At 51.6% G+C, this 18,501-nt stretch overlaps 1 protein-coding gene across 1 annotated transcript in view; it reads right to left on the bottom strand.

Annotated features, from left to right (window-relative positions):
• Positions 1-17,836, bottom strand: part of LOC141157785 (uncharacterized) — a 53,287-nt gene extending 35,451 nt beyond the window's left edge. Inside the window, exon 1 of the mRNA XM_073645314.1 lies at positions 17,823-17,836. Coding sequence (XP_073501415.1) covers positions 17,823-17,836 — 14 coding nt within the window. The remainder of the gene's footprint in view (positions 1-17,822) is intronic.
• Between the last annotated feature and the right edge of the window lie 665 nt (positions 17,837-18,501).

Raw genomic sequence — 18,501 nt, 5'->3', positions numbered from 1 at the left:
CTGATGCTGGAGGAGGCAGGAGAGCTGATGCTGGAGGAGGCAGGAGAGCTGATACTGGAGGAGGCAGGAGAGCTGATACTGGAGAAGACAGGAGAGCTGATGCTGGAGGAGGCAGGAGAGCTGATGCTGGAGAAGGCAGGAGATCTGATGCTGGAGGAGGCAGGAGAGCTGATGCTGGAGGAGGCAGGAGAGCTGATACTGGAGGAGGCAGGAGTGCTGAAGCTGGAGAAGGCAGGAGAGCTGATACTGGAGGAGGCAGGAGAGCTGATGCTAGAGGAGGCAGGACAGCTGATACTGGAGGAGGCAGGAGAGCTGATGTTGGAGAAGGCAGGAGAGCTGATGCTGGAGGAGGCAGGAGAGCTGATAATGGAGGAGGCAGGAGAGCTGATACTGGAGGAGGCAGGAGAGCTGATGCAGGAGGAGGCAGGAGAGCTGATACTGGAGAAGGCAGGAGAGCTGATACTGGAGGAGGCAGGAGAGCTGATGCTAGAGGAGGCAGGAGAGCTGATACTGGATTAGGCAGGAGAGCTGATCCTGGAGGAGGCAGGAGACCTGATGCTGGAGGAGGCAGGAGAGCTGATACTGGAGGAGGCAGGAGAGCTGATGCTGGAGAAGGCAGGAGAGCTGATGCTGGAGGAGGCTGGAGAGCTGATGCTGGAGGAGACAGGAGAGCTGATGATGGAGAAGGCAGGAGAGCTGATAATGGAGTAGGCGGGAGAGCTGATACTAGAGGAGGCAGGAGAGCTGATGCTAGAGGAGGCAGGAGAGCTGATACTGGAGAAGGCAGGAGAGCTGATGCTGGAGGAGGCAGGAGAGCTGATGCTGGAGGAGGCAGGAGAGCTGATACTGGAGGAGGCAGGAGAAATGATGCTGCAGGAGGCAGGAGAGTTGATAATGGAGGAGGCAGGAGAGCTGATGCTGGAGGAGGCAGGAGAGCTGATGCTGGAGGAGGCAGGAGAGCTGATACTGGAGGAGGCAGGAGAGCTGATGCTGGAGAAGGCAGGAGAGCTGATACTGGAGAAGGCAGGAGAGCTGATTCTGGAGGAGGCAGGAGAGCTGATCCTGGAGGAGGCAGGAGAGCTGATGCTGGAGGAGGCAAGAGAGCTGATACTGGAGGAGGCTAGAAAGCTGATACTGGAGGAGGGAGGAGAACTGATGCTGGTGGAGGGAGGAGGCAGGAGAGCTGATGCTGTAGGAGGCAGGAGAGCTGATGCTGGAGGAGGCAGGAGAGCTGATACTGGAGGAGGCAGGAGAGCTGATGCTGGATGAGGCAGGAGAGATGATGCTGGAGGAGGCAGGAGAGCTGATGCTGGAGGAGGCAGGAGAGCTGATGCTGGAGGAGGCAGGAGAGCTGATCCTGGAGGAGGCAGGAGAGCTGATGCTGGAGGAGGCAAGAGAGCTGATGCTGGAGGAGGCTAGAAAGCTGATACTGGAGGAGGCAGGAGAACTGATGCTGGTGGAGGGAGGAGGCAGGAGAGCTGATGCTGGAGGAGGTAGGAGAGCTGATGCTGGAGGAGGCAGGAGAGCTGATGCTGGAGAAGACAGGAAAGCTGATGCTGGAGGAGGCAGGAGAGCTGATGATGGAGAAGGCAGGAGAGCTGATGCAGGAGGAGGCAGGAGAGCTGATACTGGAGGAGGCAGGAGAGCTGATGCTGGAGGAGGCAGGAGAGATGATACTGGAGAAGGCAGGAGAGCTGATACTGGAGGAGGCAGGAGGGCTGATGCTAGAGGAGGCAGGAGAGCTGATACTGGAGGAGGCAGGAGAGCTGATACTGGAGGAGGCAGGAGAGCTGATGCTGGAGGAGGCAGGAGAGCTGATGCTGGAGGAGGCAGGAGAGCTGATACTGGAGGAGGCAGGAGAGCTGATGCTGGAGAAGGCCGGAGAGCTGATACTGGAGAAGGCAGGAGAGCTGATGCTAGAGGAGGCAGGAGAGCTGATGCTAGAGGAGGCAGGAGAGCTGATACTAGAGGAGGCAGGAGAGCCGATGCTGGAGAAGGCAGTAGAGCTGATGCTGAAGGAGGCAGGAGAGCTGATGCTGGAGGAGGCAGGAGAGCTGATACTGGAGGAGGCAGGAGAGATGATGCTGCAGGAGGCAGGAGAGCTGATACTGGAGGAGGCAGGAGAGCTGATGCTGGAGGAGGCAGGAGAGCTGATGCTGGAGGAGGTAGGAGAGCTGATACTGGAGGAGGCAGGAGAGCTGATACTGGAGGAGGCAGGAGAGCTGATGCTGGAGAAGGCAGGAGAGCTGATACTGGAGAAGGCAGGAGAGCTGATGCAGGAGAAGGCAGGAGAGCTGATGCTGGAGGAGGCAGGAGAGCTGATGCTGGAGGAGGCAGGAGAGCTGATGCTGGAGGAGGCAGGAGAGCTGATGCTGGAGGAGGCTGGAGAGCTGATACTGGAGAAGGCAGGAGAGCTGATACTGGAGGAGGCAGGAGAGCTGATACTGGAGAAGGCAGGGGAGATGGTGCTGGAGGAAGATGGTGAGATATTGCTGGAAGAGGTGGAGGCAACAGAGAGGACACTAAAGGAGGAGGAAGAATTGGTGCTAGAGGAGACAGGAGAGCCGATACTGGAGGAGGCAGGAGAGCAGATGCTGGAGGAGGCAGGAGAGCTGATATTGGAGAAGGCAGGAGAGATGATGCTGGAGGAGGCAGGAGAGATGATGCTGGATAAGGCAGGAGAGCTGATGCTGGAGTAGGCAGGAGAGCTGATACTGGAGGAGGCAGGAGAGCTGATGCTGGAGGAGGCAGGAGAGCTGATATTGGAGGAGGCAGGAGAGCTGATGCTGGAGGAGGCAGGAGAGCTGATGCTGGAGGAGGCAGGAGAGCTGATACTGGAGGAGGCAGGAGAGCTGATACTGGAGGAGGCAGGAGAGCTGATACTGGAGGAGGCAGGAGAGCTGATGCTGGAGGAGGCTGGAGAGCTGATGCTGAAGGAGTCAGGAGAGCTGACACTGGAGGAGGCAAGAGATCTGATATTGGAGGAGGCAAGAGAGCTGATGCTGGAGAAGGCAGGAGAGCTGATGCTGGAGGAGGCAGGAGAGCTGATGCTGGAGAAGGCAGGAGAGCTGATGCTGGAGGTGGCAGGAGAGCTGATACTGGAGGAGGCAGGAGAGCTGATGCTGGAGGAGGCAGGAGAGCTGATACTGGAGGAGGCAGGAGAGCTGATGCTGGAGAAGGCAGGAGAGCTGATACTGGAGTAGGCTGGAGAGCTGATGCTAGAGGAGGCAGGAGAGCTGATACTGGAGGACGCAGGAGAGCTCATGCTGGAGAAGGCAGGAGAGCTGATGCTGGAGGAGGCAGGAGAGCTGATAATGGAGGAGGCAGGAGAGCTGATGCTGGAGAAGGCAGGAGAGCTGATAATGGAGGAGGCAGGAGAGCTGATGCTGGAGAAGGCAGGAGAGCTGATACTGGAGAAGGCAGGAGAGCTGATATTGGAGGAGGCAGGAGAGCTGATGCTGGAGAAGGCAGGAGAGCTGATGCTAGAGGAGGCAGTAGAGCTGATACTAGAGGAGGCAGGAGAGCTGATACTGGAGGAGGCAGGAGAGCTGATGCTGGAGGAGGCAGGAGAGCTGATGCTGGAGGAGGCAGGAGAGCTAATACTGGAGGAGGCAGGAGAGCTGATACTGGAGGAGGCAGGAGAGCTGATGCTGGAGAAGGCAGGAGAGCTGATACTGGAGAAGGCAGCAGAGCTGATGCTGGAGGAGGCAGGAGAGCTGATACTGGAGGAGGCAGGAGAGCTGATGCTGGAGAAGGCAGGAGAGCTGATACTGGAGGAGGCAGGAAAACTGATGCTGGAGGAGGCAGGAGAGCTGATGCTGGAGAAGGCAGGAGAGCTGATACTGGAGAAGGCAGGAGAGCTGATGCTGGAGAAGGCAGGAGAGATGGTGGTGGACGAAGATGGTGAGATATTGCTGGAAGAGGTGGAGGCAACACAGAGGACACTAGAGGAGGAAGAATTGGTACTAGAGGAGGCAGGAGAGCTGATGCTGGAGAAGGCAGGAGAGCTGATGCAGGAGGAGGCAGGAGAGTTGATACTGGAGGAGGCAGGAGATCTGATGCTGAAGAAGGCAGGAGAGCTGATACTGGAGAAGGCAGGAGAGCTGATACTGGAGGATGCAGGAGAGCTGATGCTGGAGAAGGCAGGAGAGCTGATACTGGAGGAAGCAGGAGAGCTGATACTGGAGGAGGCAGGAGAGCTGATGCTGGAGGAGGCAGGAGAGCTGATACTGGAGGAGGCAGGAGAGCTGATACTGGAGAAGGCAGGAGTGCTGATACTGGAGGAGGCAGGAGAGCTGATACTGGAGGAGGCAGGAGAGCTGATACTGGAGGAGGCAGGAGAGCTGATGCTGGACGAGGCAGGAGAGCTGATGCTGGAGGAGGCAGGAGAGCTGATACTGGAGAAGGCAGGAGAGTTGATACTGGAGGAGGCAGGAGAGCTGATGCTGGACAAGGCAGGAGAGCTGATGCTGGAGGAGGCAGGAGAGCTGATACTGGAGGAGGCAGGAGAGCTGATACTGGAGGAGTCAAGAGATCTGATACTGGATGAGGCAAGATAGCTGATGCTGGAGAAGGCAGGAGAGCTGATGCTGGAGGAGGCAGGAGAGCTGATACTGGAGAAGACAGGAGAGCTGATGCTGGAGGAGGCAGGAGAGTTGATGCTGGCAAAGACAGGAGAGCTGTTGCTGGAGGAGGCAGGAGAGCTGATGCTGGAGGAGGAAGGAGAGCTGATACTGGAGGAGGCAGGAGAGCTGATGCTGGAGAAGGCAGGAGAGCTGATGCTGGAGGAGGCAGGAGAGCTGATGCTGGAGAAGGCAGGAGAGCTGATGCTGGAGGAGGCAGGAGAGTTGATACTAGAGGAGGCAGGAGAGCTGATGCTGCAGAAGGCAGGAGAGCTGATTCTGGAGAAGGCAGGAGAGCTGATAATGGAGGAGGCAGGAGAGCTGATGCTGGAGGAGGCAGGAGAGCTGATACTGGAGGAGGCAGGAGAGCTGATGCTGGAGGAGGCAGGAGAGCTGATACTGGAGGAGGCAGGAGAGCTGATGCTGGAGGAGGCAGGAGAGCTGATACTGGAGGAGGCAGGAGAGCTGATACTGGAGGAGGCAGGAGAGCTGATGCTGAAGGAGGCAGGAGAGCTGATACTGGAGTAGGCAGGAGAGCCGATACTGGAGGAGGCAGGAGAGCCGATGCTGGAGGAGGCAGGAGAGCCGATACTGGAGGAGGCAGGAGAGCTGATACTGGAGGAGGCAGGAGAGTTGATACTGGAGAAGACAGGAGAGCTGATGCCGGAGGAGGCAGGAGAGCTGATACCGGAGGATGCAGGAGAGCTGATACTAGAGGAGGCAGGAGAGCTTATATTGGAGGAGGCAGGAGAGCTGATGCTGGAGGAGGCAGGAGAGCTGATACTGGAGAAGGCAGGAGAGCTGATACTGTAAAAGGCAGGAGAGCTGATGCTGGAGGAGGCCGGAGAGCTGATGCTGGAGGAGGCAGTAGAGCTGATACTGGAGGAGGCAGGAGAGCTGATGCTGGAGTAGGCAGGAGATCTGATGCTGGAGGAGGCAGGAGAGCTGATGCTGGAGGAGGCAAGAGAGCTGATACTGGAGAAGACAGGAGAGCTGATGCTGGAGGAGGCAGGAGAGTTGATGCTGGCAAAGACAGGAGAGCTGATGCTGGAGGAGGCAGGAGAGCTGATGCTGGAGGAGGAAGGAGAGCTGATACTGGAGGAGGCAGGAGAGCTGATGCTGGAGAAGGCAGGAGAGCTGATACTGGAGGAAGCAGGAGAGCTGATGCTGGAGAAGGCAGGAGATCTGATGCTGGAGGAGGCAGGAGAGTTGATACTGGAGGAGGCAGGAGAGCTGATGCTGCAGAAGGCAGGAGAGCTGATTCTGGAGAATGCAGGAGAGCTGATAATGGAGGAGGCAGGAGAGCTGATGCTGGAGGAGGCAGGAGAGCTGATACTGGAGGAGGCAGGAGAACTGATGCTGGAGGAGGCAGGAGAGCTGACACTGGAGGAGGCAGGAGAGCTGATGCTGGAGGAGGCAGGAGAGCTGATACTGGAGGAGGCAGGAGAGCTGATACTGGAGGAGGCAGGAGAGCTGATGCTGAAGGAGGCAGGAGAGCTGATACTGGAGTAGGCAGGAGAGCCGATACTGGAGGAGGCAGGAGAGCCGATGCTGGAGGAGGCAGGAGAGCCGATACTGGAGGAGGCAGGAGAGCTGATACTGGAGGAGGCAGGAGAGCTGATACTGGAGAAGACAGGAGAGCTGATGCCGGAGGAGGCAGGAGAGCTGATACTGGAGGAGGCAGGAGAGCTGATGCTGGAGGAGGCAGGAGAGCTGATACTGGAGGAGGCAGGAGAGTTGATACTGGAGAAGGCAGGAGAGCTGATGCTGGAGGAGGCCAGAGAGCTGATGCTGGAGGAGGCAGTAGAGCTGATACTGGAGGAGGCAGGAGAGCTGATGCTGGAGTAGGCAGGAGATCTGATGCTGGAGGAGGCAGGAGAGCTGATGCTGGAGGAGGCAGGAGAGCTGATGCTGGAGGAGTCAGGAGAGCTGATACTTGAGAAGACAGGAGAGCTGATGCCGGAGGAGGCAGGAGAGCTGATACTGGAGGAGGCAGGAGAGCTGATACTGGAGGAGGCAGGAGAGCTGATGCTGGAGGAGGCAGGAGAGCTGATGCTGGAGGAGGCAGGAGAGCTGATACTGGAGGAGGCAGGAGAGTTGATACTGGAGAAGGCAGGAGAGCTGATGCTGGAGGAGGCCGGAGAGCTGATGCTGGAGGAGGCAGTAGAGCTGATACTGGAGGAGGCAGGAGAGCTGATGCTGGAGTAGGCAGGAGATCTGATGCTGGAGGAGGCAGGAGAGCTGATGCTGGAGGAGGCAGGAGAGCTGATGCTGGAGGAGTCAGGAGAGCTGATACTTGAGAAGACAGGAGAGCTGATGCCGGAGGAGGCAGGAGAGCTGATACTGGAGGAGGCAGGAGAGCTGATACTGGAGGAGGCAGGAGAGCTGATGCTGGAGGAGGCAGGAGAGCTGATGCTGGAGGAGGCAGGAGAGCTGATACTGGAGGAGGCAGGAGAGCTGATGCTGGAGGAGGCAGGAGAGCTGATACTGGAGGAGGCAGGAGAGCTGATGCTGGAGGAGGCAGGAGAGCTGATACTGGAGAAGGCAGGAGAGCTGATACTGGAGGAGGCAGGAGAGCTGATACTGGAGAAGGCAGGAGAGCTGATGCTGGAGGAGGCAGGAGAGCTGATGCTGGAGGAGGCAGGAGAGCTGATACTGGAGGAGGCAGGAGAGCTGATGATGGAGGAGGCAGGAGATCTGATGCTGGAGGAGGCAGGAGAGCTGATGCTGGAGGAGGCAGGAGAGCTGATGCTGGTGGAGGCAGGAGAGCTGACAATGCAGGACAGACAGCGCTAGAGGAGGAGGCGATGGAGTTGGAGGAGGAGCATACGGCATGTTGTTGCTCATCATCAGATGAATAGTTGCACATTGTTCAGACATTGCTGTTTTTCATCCACCCGAGGTCGAGGAGACCCACTTGCTCGTACTTCTCGTAGACTGATGACCTGGAAGAAAATACAGAGACGTGTCCCACTCCGGACAGATTTGGGTGATGGGTGAGAGAAGATGGCGGACAGCGCAGGCGGCGTGTGTGCACCGTCCGTTTTTCACTCTCCAGTCGCTAGCAGGATGCCATGCAGCACAAAGATGAGGAGAGGGTAGATTCCTGCTAGATGCACTAGAAGTGAGAGAATGCCCGAATCTTCAAGTAGGAGGAGCTCATCCTGTGGTCTTGAAGCATCCTGAGCTCTGGGACTATCGTTGTACACCAATAGAATTGATGGGCACAGATGGCCCGGTATATACATCCCACCGATTGGCTGAGCAAAGCAAGATGGCGCCTCCGACCCGAGCTGTGCCAAGATGTCCACAGATGTAAAAGTAAATGCCCCTTTTAACCAATAAAAAAATGGGGTCTGGGGTCATGTGACTTTCTGATGGTCATTACTGGTGGGTTCAGACAAAATGGACACAGATGTGAGTACTAGGCCGGACTCAGCGCCAACTGAAGGTCAGTGGTGGAGGCTCCGCATCTGCCGCCACGTCATGCACCACTTCATCACTGCGGCCGAGAACTGGACCATACTAGATCCCAGAGATCAGGACCCACCGGATCTGACCTCTGAACCCCGAAGAACAGTCACAGCCCGGACATAACTCTCATCATTCTCCATCATCTACTGCACACAGAGTATGGACGACTGCAGGTAGGAGAGGAAGGAGAAGAGGAGAAGAGGAGGAGGAGGAGGAATTCCAGGCGCGACAAGAATCCCCCATCATCAGATTTATACAAACACTTCTCTGAGCTCAAGAGCCGCCGCACAGGGGCCTCCACCTCACAGGCCTCCAGTCACCTCCAGAGCTGCACTCACTATTCTGCTGTTACATCAGGTCTTATCCTCCAGTCACCTCCAGAGCTGCAGTCGCTATTCTGCTGTTACATTGTGCCTTATTCTCCAGTCACCTCCAGAGCTGAAATCTCTATTCTGCTTTTACATTGTGTCTTATCCTACAGTCACCTCCAGAGCTGCACTCACTATTCTGCTTTTACATTGTGTCTTATCTTCCAGTCACCTCCAGAGCTGTAGTCACTATTCTGCTTTTACATTGTGTCTTATCCTCCAGTCACCTCCAGAGCTGCAGTCGCTATTCTGCTGTTACATTGTGCCTTATTCTCCAGTCACCTCCAGAGCTGAAATCTCTATTCTGCTTTTACATTGTGTCTTATCCTACAGTCACCTCCAGAGCTGCACTCACTATGCTGCTTTTACATTGTGTCTTATCCTCCAGTCACCTCCAGAGCTGCAGTCGCTATTCTGCTTTTACATTGTGTCTTATCCTCCAGTCACCTCCAGAGCTGCAGTTGCTATTCTGCTGTTACTTTGTGTCTTATCCTCCAGTCACCCCCAGAGCTGCAGTCTCTATTCTGCTTTTACATTGTGTCTTATCCTCCAGTCACCTCCAGAGCTGTAGTCACTATTCTGCTTTTACATTGTGTCTTATCCTCCAGTCACCTCCAGAGCTGCAGTCGCTATTTTGCTGTTACTTTGTGTCTTATCCTCCAGTCACCTCCAGAGCTGCAATCACTATTCTGCTTTTACATCATGTCTTCTCCTCCAGTCACCTCCAGAGCTGCAGTCGCTATTCTACTGTTACTTTGTGTCGTATCCTCCAGTCACCTCCAGAGCTGCAGTCGCTATTCTGCTGTTATTTTGTGTCTGATCCTCCAGTCATCCCCAGAGCTGCAGTCACTATTCTGCTTTTACATTGTGTGTTATCCTCCAGTCACCTCCAGAGCTGCAGTCGCTATTCTGCTTTTGCATCGTGTGTTATCCTCCAGTCACCTCCAGAGCTGCAGTCGCTATTCTGCTGTTACTTTGTGTCTTATCCTCCAGTCACTTTCAGAGCTGCAGTCACTATTCTGCTTTTACTTCGTGTCTTATCCTCCAGTCACCTCCAGAGCTGCAGTCGCTATTCTGCTGTTACTTTGTGTCTTATCCTCCAGTCACTTTCAGAGCTGCAGTCATTATTCTGCTGTTACATTGTGTCTTATCCTCCAGTCACCTCCAGAGCTGCACTCACTATTCTGCTGTTACATTGTGTCTTATCCTTCAGTCACCTCCAGAGCTGCAGTCACTATTCTGCTTTTACATCGTGTCTTATCCTCCAGTCACCTCCAGAGCTGCAGTCATTATTCTGCTGTTACTTTGTGTCTTATCCTCCAGTCACTTCCAGAGCTGCAGTCACTATTCTGCTTTTACGTGGTGTCTTATCCTCCAGTCACCTCCAGAGCTGCAGTCACTATTCTGCTGTTACATTGGGTCTTATCCTACAGTCACCTCCAGAGCTGCACTCACTATTCTGCTGTTATATCATGTCTTATCCTCCAGTCCCCTCCAGAGCTGCAGACACTATTCTGCTGTTGCATCATGTCTTCTCCTCCAGTAACCTCCAGAGCTGCACTCACTATTCTGCTTTTACATCGTGTCTTATCCTCCAGTCACCTCCAGAGCTGCAGTCGCTATTCTGCTGTTACTTTGTGTCTTATCCTCCAGTCACCTCCAGAGCTGCACTCACTATTCTGCTCTTACATCATGTCTTATCCTTCAGTCACCTCCAGAGCTGCACTCACTACTATGCTCTTACATCATGTCTTATCCTTCAGTCACCTCCAGAGCTGCAGTCACTATTCTGCTGTTACATCATGTCTTATCCTTCAGTAACCTCCAGAGCTGCAGTCACTATTCTGCTTTTACATCGTGTCTTATCCTCCAGTCACCTCCAGAGCTGCAGTCACTATTCTGCTTTTACATCGTGTCTTATCCTCCAGTCACCTCCAGAGCTGCAGTCACTATTCTGCTTTTACATCTTGTCTTATCCTCCAGTCACCTCCAGAGCTGCACTCACTATTCTGCTGTTACTTTGTGTCGTATCCTCCAGTCACCCCCAGAGCTGCAGTCACTATTCTGCTGTTACTTTGTGTCTTATCCTCCAGTCACCTCCAGAGCTGCAGTCACTATTCTGCTGTTACATCGTGTCTTATCCTCCAGTCACCTCCAGAGCTGCAGTCTCTATTCTACTTTTACATTGTGTCTTATCCTCCAGTCACCTCCAGAGCTGTAGTTACTATGCTGCTTTTACATTGTGTCTTATCCTCCAGTCACCTCCAGAGCTGCAGTCGCTATTCTGCTGTTACTTTGTGTCTTATCCTCCAGTCACCTCCAGAGCTGCAGTCACTATTCTGCTTTTACATCATGTCTTCTCCTCCAGTCACCTCCAGAGCTGCAGTTGCTATTCTGCTGTTACTTTGTGTCTTATCCTCCAGTCACCTCCAGAGCTGCAGTCACTATTCTGATTTTACATTGTGTGTTATCCTCCAGTCCCCTCCAGAGCTGCAGTCGCTATTCTGCTGTTATTTTGTGTCTTATCCTCCAGTCAACTCTAGAGCTGCAGTCACTAATCTGCTTTTACATCGTGTGTTATCCTCCAGTCACCTCCAGAGCTGCAGTCACTATTCTGCTGTTACTTTGTGTCTTATCCTCCAGTCACTTCCAGAGCTGCACTCACTATTCTGCTTTTACTTCGTGTCTTATCCTTCAGTCACCTCTAGAGCTGCAGTCATTATTCTGCTGTTACATCGTGTCTTATCCTCCAGTCACCTCCAGAGCTGCAGTCACTATTCTGCTGTTACATCATGTCTAATCCTTCAGTCACCTCCAGAGCTGCAGTCACTATTCTGCTTTTACATCGTGTCTTATCCTCCAGTCACCTCCAGAGCTGCACTCACTATTCTGCTTTTACATCGTGTCTTATCCTCCAGTCACCTCCAGAGCTGCAGTCACTATTCTGCTTTTACATCTTGTCTTATCCTCCAGTCACCCCCAGAGCTGCAGTCACTATTCTGCTTTTACATCGTGTCTTATCCTCCAGTCACCTCCAGAGCTGCACTCACTATTCTGCTTTTACATCGTGTCTTATCCTCCAGTCACCTCCAGAGCTGCAGTCACTATTCTGCTGTTACATTGTGTCTTATCCTACAGTCACCTCCAGAGCTGCACTCACTATTCTGCTGTTACATTGTGTCTTATCCTCCAGTCCCCTCCAGAGCTGCATTCACTTTTCTGCTGTTGCATCATGTCTTATCCTCCAGTCACCCCCAGAGCTGCAGTCACTATTCTGCTGTTACATCAGGTCTTCTCTTCCAGTCACCTCCAGAGCTGCAGTCACTATTCTGCTGTTACATCAGGTCTTCTCCTCCAGTCACCCCCAGAGCTGCAGTCACTATTCTGCTGTTACATCAGGTCTTCTCTTCCAGTCACCTCCAGAGCTGCAGTCACTATTCTGCTGTTACATCGTGTCTTATCCTCCAGTAAACTCCAGAGCTGCAGTCACTATTCTGCTGTTACTTTGTGTCTTATCCTCCAGTCACCTCCAGATCTGCAGTCGCTATTCTGCTTTTACGTTGTGTCTTATCCTCCAGTCAACTCCAGAGCTGCAGTCACTATTCTGCTGTTACATTGTGTCTTATCCTACAGTCACCTCCAGAGCTGCACTCACTATTCTGCTTTTACATCGTGTGTTATCCTCCAGTCACCTCCAGAGGTGCAGTCGCTATTCTACTGTTACTTTGTGTCTTATCCTCCAGTCACCTCCAGAGCTGCAGTCACTATTCTGCTTTTACATTGTGTCTTATCCTCCAGTCACCTCCAGAGCTGCCGTCGCTATTCTGCTGTTACTTTGTGTCTTATCCTCCAGTCACCCCCAGAGCTGCAGTCACTATTCTGCTTTTACAGCGTGTCTTATCCTCCAGTCACCTCCAGAGCTGCAGTCGCTATTCTGCTGTTACTTTGTGTCTTATCCTCCAGTCACCTCCAGAGCTGCACTCACTATTCTGCTTTTACATTGTGTCTTATCCTCCAGTCACCTCCAGAGCTGCAGTCGCTATTCTGCTGTTACTTTGTGTCTTATCCTCCAGTCACCCCCAGAGCTGCAGTCACTATTCTGCTTTTACAGCGTGTCTTATCCTCCAGTCACCTCTAGAGCTGCAGTCGCTATTCTGCTTTTACATTGTCTTATCCTCCAGTCACCTCCAGAGCTGCAGTCACTATTCTGCTTTTACATCGTGTGTTATCCTCCAGTCACCTCCAGAGCTGCAGTCGCTATTCTGCTGTTACTTTGTGTCTTATCCTCCAGTCACTTCCAGAGCTGCAGTCACTATTCTGCTTTTACTTCGTGTCTTATCCTCCAGTCACCTCCAGAGCTGCAGTCACTATTCTGCTTTTACATCATGTCTTCTCCTCCAGTCACCTCCAGAGCTGCAGTTGCTATTCTGCTGTTACTTTGTGTCTTATCCTCCAGTCACCCCCAGAGCTGCAGTCTCTATTCTGCTTTTACATTGTGTCTTATCCTCCAGTCACCTCTAGAGCTGTGTTCACTATTCTGCTTTTACATTGTGTCTTATCCTCCAGTCACCTCCAGAGCTGCAGTCGCTATTTTGCTGTTACTTTGTGTCTTATCCTCCAGTCACCTCCAGAGCTGCAATCACTATTCTGCTTTTACATCATGTCTTCTCCTCCAGTCACCTCCAGAGCTGCAGTCGCTATTCTGCTGTTACTTTGTGTCGTATCCTCCAGTCACCTCCAGAGCTGCAGTCGCTATTCTGCTGTTATTTTGTGTCTTATCCTCCAGTCATCCCCAGAGCTGCAGTCACTATTCTGCTTTTACATTGTGTGTTATCCTCCAGTCACCTCCAGAGCTGCAGTCGCTATTCTGCTGTTACTTTGTGTCTTATCCTCCAGTCACTTTCAGAGCTGCAGTCACTATTCTGCTTTTACTTCGTGTCTTATCCTCCAGTCACCTCCAGAGCTGCAGTCGCTATTCTGCTGTTACTTTGTGTCTTATCCTCCAGTCACTTTCAGAGCTGCAGTCATTATTCTGCTGTTACATTGTGTCTTATCCTCCAGTCACCTCCAGAGCTGCAGTCGCTATTCTGCTGTTACTTTGTGTCTTATCCTCCAGTCACCCCCAGAGCTGCAGTCACTATTCTGTTTTTACAGCGTGTCTTATCCTCCAGTCACCTCCAGAGCTGCAGTCGCTATTCTGCTGTTACTTTGTGTCTTATCCTCCAGTCACCTCCAGAGCTGCACTCACTATTCTGCTTTTACATTGTGTCTTATCCTCCAGTCACCTCCAGAGCTGCAATCGCTATTCTGCTGTTACTTTGTGTCTCATCCTCCAGTCACCCCCAGAGCTGCAGTCACTATTCTGCTTTTACAGCGTGTCTTATCCTCCAGTCACCTCCAGAGCTGCAGTCACTATTCTGCTTTTACATTGTCTTATCCTCCAGTCACCTCCAGAGCTGCAGTCACTATTCTGCTTTTACATCGTGTGTTATCCTCCAGTCACCTCCAGAGCTGCAGTCGCTATTCTGCTGTTACTTTGTGTCATATCCTCCAGTCACTTCCAGAGCTGCAGTCACTATTCTGCTTTTACTTCGTGTCTTATCCTCCAGTCAGTTATACAAACACTTCTCTGAGCTCAAGAGCCGCCGCACAGGGGCCTCCAGTCACCTCCAGAGCTGCACTCACTATTCTGCTGTTACATCAGGTCTTATCCTCCAGTCACCTCCAGAGCTGCAGTCACTATTCTGCTGTTACATTGTGTCTTATCCTACAGTCACCTCCAGAGCTGCACTCACTATTCTGCTTTTACACCGTGTTTTATCCTCCAGTCACCTCCAGAGCTGCACTCACTACTCTCCTGTTACATCATGTCTTATCCTTCAGTCACCTCCAGAGCTGCAGTCACTATTCTGCTTTTACATCGTGTCTTATCCTCCTGTCACCTCCAGAGCTGCAGTCACTATTCTGCTTTTACATCGTGTCTTATCCTCCAGTCACCTCCAGAGCTGCAGTCACTATTCTGCTTTTACATCTTGTCTTATCCTCCAGTCACCTTCAGAGCTGCAATCACGATTCTGCTGTTACATCATGTCTTATCCTCCAGTCACCTCCAGAGCTGCAGTCACTATTCTGCTGTTACATTGTGTCTTATCCTCCAGTCACCTCCAGAGCTGCAGTCACTATTCTGCTTTTACATCATGTCTTCTCCTCCAGTCACCTCCAGAGCTGCAGTCACTATTCTGCTGTTATATCATGTCTCATCCTCCAGTCACCTCCAGAGCTGCAGTCACTAATCTGCTGTTATATCATGTCTCATCCTCCAGTCACCTCCAGAGCTGCAGTCACTATTCTGCTTTTACATCGTGTCTTATCCTCCAGTCACCTCCAGAGCTGCACTCACTAATCTGCTGTTATATCATGTCTCATCCTCCAGTCACCTCCAGAGCTGCAGTCACTATTCTGCTTTTACATCGTGTCTTATCCTCCAGTCACCTCCAGAGCTGCAGTCACTATTCTGCTTTTACATCTTGTCTTATCCTCCAGTCACCTTCAGAGCTGCAATCACGATTCTGCTGTTACATCATGTCTTATCCTCCAGTCACCTCCAGAGCTGCAGTCACTATTCTGCTGTTACATTGTGTCTTATCCTCCAGTCACCTCCAGAGCTGCTGTCACTATTCTGCTTTTACATCATGTCTTCTCCTCCAGTCACCTCCAGAGCTGCAGTCACTATTCTGCTGTTACATTGTGTCTTATCCTCCAGTCACCTCCAGAGCTGCACTCACTAATCTGCTGTTATATCATGTCTCATCCTCCAGTCACCTCCAGAGCTGCAGTCACATCAGGTCTTATCCTCCAGTCACCTCCAGAGCTGCAGTCACTATTCTGCTGTTACATCATGTCTCATCCTCCAGAGCTGCAGTCACTATTCTCCTTTTACATCATGTCTCATCCTCCAGAGCTGCAGTCACTATTCTGCTGTTACATCAGGTCTTCTCTTGCAGTCACCTCCAGAGCTGCACTCACTATTCTGCTGTTACATTGTGTCTTATCCTCCAGTCACCTCCAGAGCTGCAGTCACTATTCTGCTGTTACATCATGTCTTATCCTCCAGTCACCTCCAGAGCTGCACTCACTATTCTGCTGTTACATTGTGTCTTATCCTACAGTCACCTCCAGAGCTGCAGTCACGATTCTGCTTTTACATCGTGTCTTATCCTCCAGTCACCTCCAGAGCTGCAGTCACTATTCTGCTTTTACATCATGTCTTCTCCTCCAGTCACCTCCAGAGCTGCAGTTGCTATTCTGCTGTTACTTTGTGTCTTATCCTCCAGTCACCTCCAGAGCTGCAGTCACTATTCTGCTGTTACATCATGTCTTATCCTCCAGTCACCTCCAGAGCTGCAGTCACTATTCTGCTGTTACATTGTGTCTTATCCTACAGTCACCTCGAGAGCTGCAGTCGTTACATTCTGCCTTATCTTTCACAGGGGACTACAATCTACTACTCCCTGTTATCAGCCATTTGAGTTGGTGCAGCCCTGTGAAGATTTGTGACCTCACCATGTCGGACCCTGGGGGATGAGCCGCCCCCGGAGTCACCTGTGTGCCGTTGGCATGTAATGACACCTGAGATCCGGAGACATGAGCTCATCCAGCTCCTCAGGGGACAAGGTGCAGACACCGGAGCGGGGGCAGCTGAGGGGCATCGGACCCTGCCGGAGCGAGGACGTCAGAGACAGAAGAAGACACAGCAGAGGCAGCAGAATGTCCAATGTTTGTGCAAATTATTCACGCTTTGAAAATATAGTATTTTCCTATTGCACTGACGCTGTTCCAGCTATTAGTTACATACCCTCACTGCTCGTACTGTAAAGAATCCATACCCTCACTGCTCGTACTGTAAAGAATCCATACCCTCACTGCTCATACTGTCAAGAATCCATAGCCTCACTGCTCGTACCGTAAAGAATCCATACCCAAACTGCTCGTACTGTAAAGAATCCATAGCCTCACTGCTCATACTGTCAAGAATCCATACCCTCACTGCTCATACCGTAAAGAATCCATACCCTCACTGCTCATACTGTCAAAAATCCATACCCTCACTGATCATACTGTAAAGAATCCATAGCCTCACTGCTCGTACTGTAAAGAATCCATAGCCTCACTGCTCGTACTGTAAAGAATCCATAGCCTCACTGCTCGTACTGTAAAGAATCCATAGCCTCACTGCTTGTACTGTAAAGAATCCATAGCCTCACTGCTCATACTGTCAAGAATCCATACCCTCACTGCTCGTACTGTAAAGAATCCATAGCCTCACTGCTCGTACTGTAAAGAATCCATAGCCTCACTGCTCGTACTGTAAAGAATCCATACCCTCACTGCTCGTACTGTAAAGAATCCATAGCCTCACTGCTCGTACTGTAAAGAATCCATAGCCTCACTGCTTGTACCGTAAAGAATCCATAGCCTCACTGCTCATACCGTAAAGAATCCATAGCCTCACTGCTCGTACTGTAAAGAATCCATAGCCTCACTGCTTGTACTGTAAAGAATCCATAGCCTCACTGCTCATACTGTCAAGAATCCATACCCTCACTGCTCGTACTGTAAAGAATCCATAGCCTCACTGCTCGTACTGTAAAGAATCCATAGCCTCACTGCTCATACTGTCAAGAATCCATACCCTCACTGCTCATACTGTAAAGAATCCATAGCCTCACTGCTCATACTGTCAAGAATCCATACCCTCACTGCTCGTACTGTAAAGAATCTATAGCCTCACTGCTCATACCGTAAAGAATCCATAGCCTCACTGCTCATATCGTAAAGAATCCATAGCCTCACTGCTCGTACTGTAAAGAATCCATAGCCTCACTGCTCATACCGTAAAGAATCCATACCCTCACTGCTCGTTCCGTAAAGTATCCATAGCCTCACTGCTCATACTGTCAAGAATCTGTACCCTCACTGCTCGTACTGTCAAGAATCTGTACCCTCACTGCTCGTACTGTAAAGAATCCATACCCTCACTGCTCTTACTGTAAAGAATCCAAACCCTCACTGCTCATACCGTAAAGAATCCATAGCCTCTCTGCTCGTACTGTAAAGAATCCATAGCCTCACTGCTCATACCGTAAAGAATCCATAACCTCACTGCTCGTACCGTAAAGAATCCATAACTTCACTGCTCGTTCCGTAAAGAATCCATAGCCTCACTGCTCGTACTGTAAAGAATCCATAGCCTCACTGCTCGTACTGTAAAGAATCCATAGCCTCACTGCTCATACCGTAAAGAATCCATAGCCTCACTGCTCGTACTGTAAAGAATCCATAGCCTCACTGTTCTTACCGTAAAGAATCCATAACCTCACTGCTCGTTCCATAAAGAATCCATAGCCTCACTGCTCATACTGTCAAGAATCCATAGCCTCACTGCTCGTACTGTAAAGAATCCATAGCCTCACTGCTCGTACCGTAAAGAATCCATACCTTCACTGCTCGTTCCGTAAAGAATCTATAGCCTCACTGCTCATACCGTAAAGAATCCATAGCCTCACTGGTCATACCGTAAAGAATCCATAGCCGCACTGCTCGTACTGTAAAGAATCCATAGCTTCACTGCTCATACCGTAAAGAATCCATACCCTCATTGCTCGTTCCGTCAAGTATCCATAGCCTCACTGCTTATACTGTCAAGAATCTGTACCCTCACTGCTCGTACTGTCAAGAATCTGTACCCTCACTGCTCGTACCGTAAAGAATCCATACCCTCACTGCTCGTACTGTAAAGAATCCATACCCTCACTGCTCGTACTGTAAAGCATCCATACCCTCACTGCTCATACTGTCAAGAATCCATACCCTCACTGCTCATACTGTCAAAAATCCATACCCTCACTGCTCATACCGTAAAGAATCCATAGCCTCACTGCTCACACTGTCAAAAATCCATAGCCTCACTGCTCGTACTGTAAAGAATCCATAGCCTCACTGCTCGTACTGTAAAGAATCCATAATTTCACTGCTCG

The sequence above is a fragment of the Phyllobates terribilis genome, unplaced genomic scaffold, assembly GCF_046119375.1.
Source record: "Phyllobates terribilis strain yellow unplaced genomic scaffold, ASM4611937v1 Scaffold_8__6_contigs__length_399053987, whole genome shotgun sequence".
NCBI classification, from domain to species: domain Eukaryota; kingdom Metazoa; phylum Chordata; class Amphibia; order Anura; family Dendrobatidae; genus Phyllobates; species Phyllobates terribilis.
Note: the sequence above shows the minus strand (reverse complement) of the source record. Positions and strands in the feature narration are given on the sequence as shown.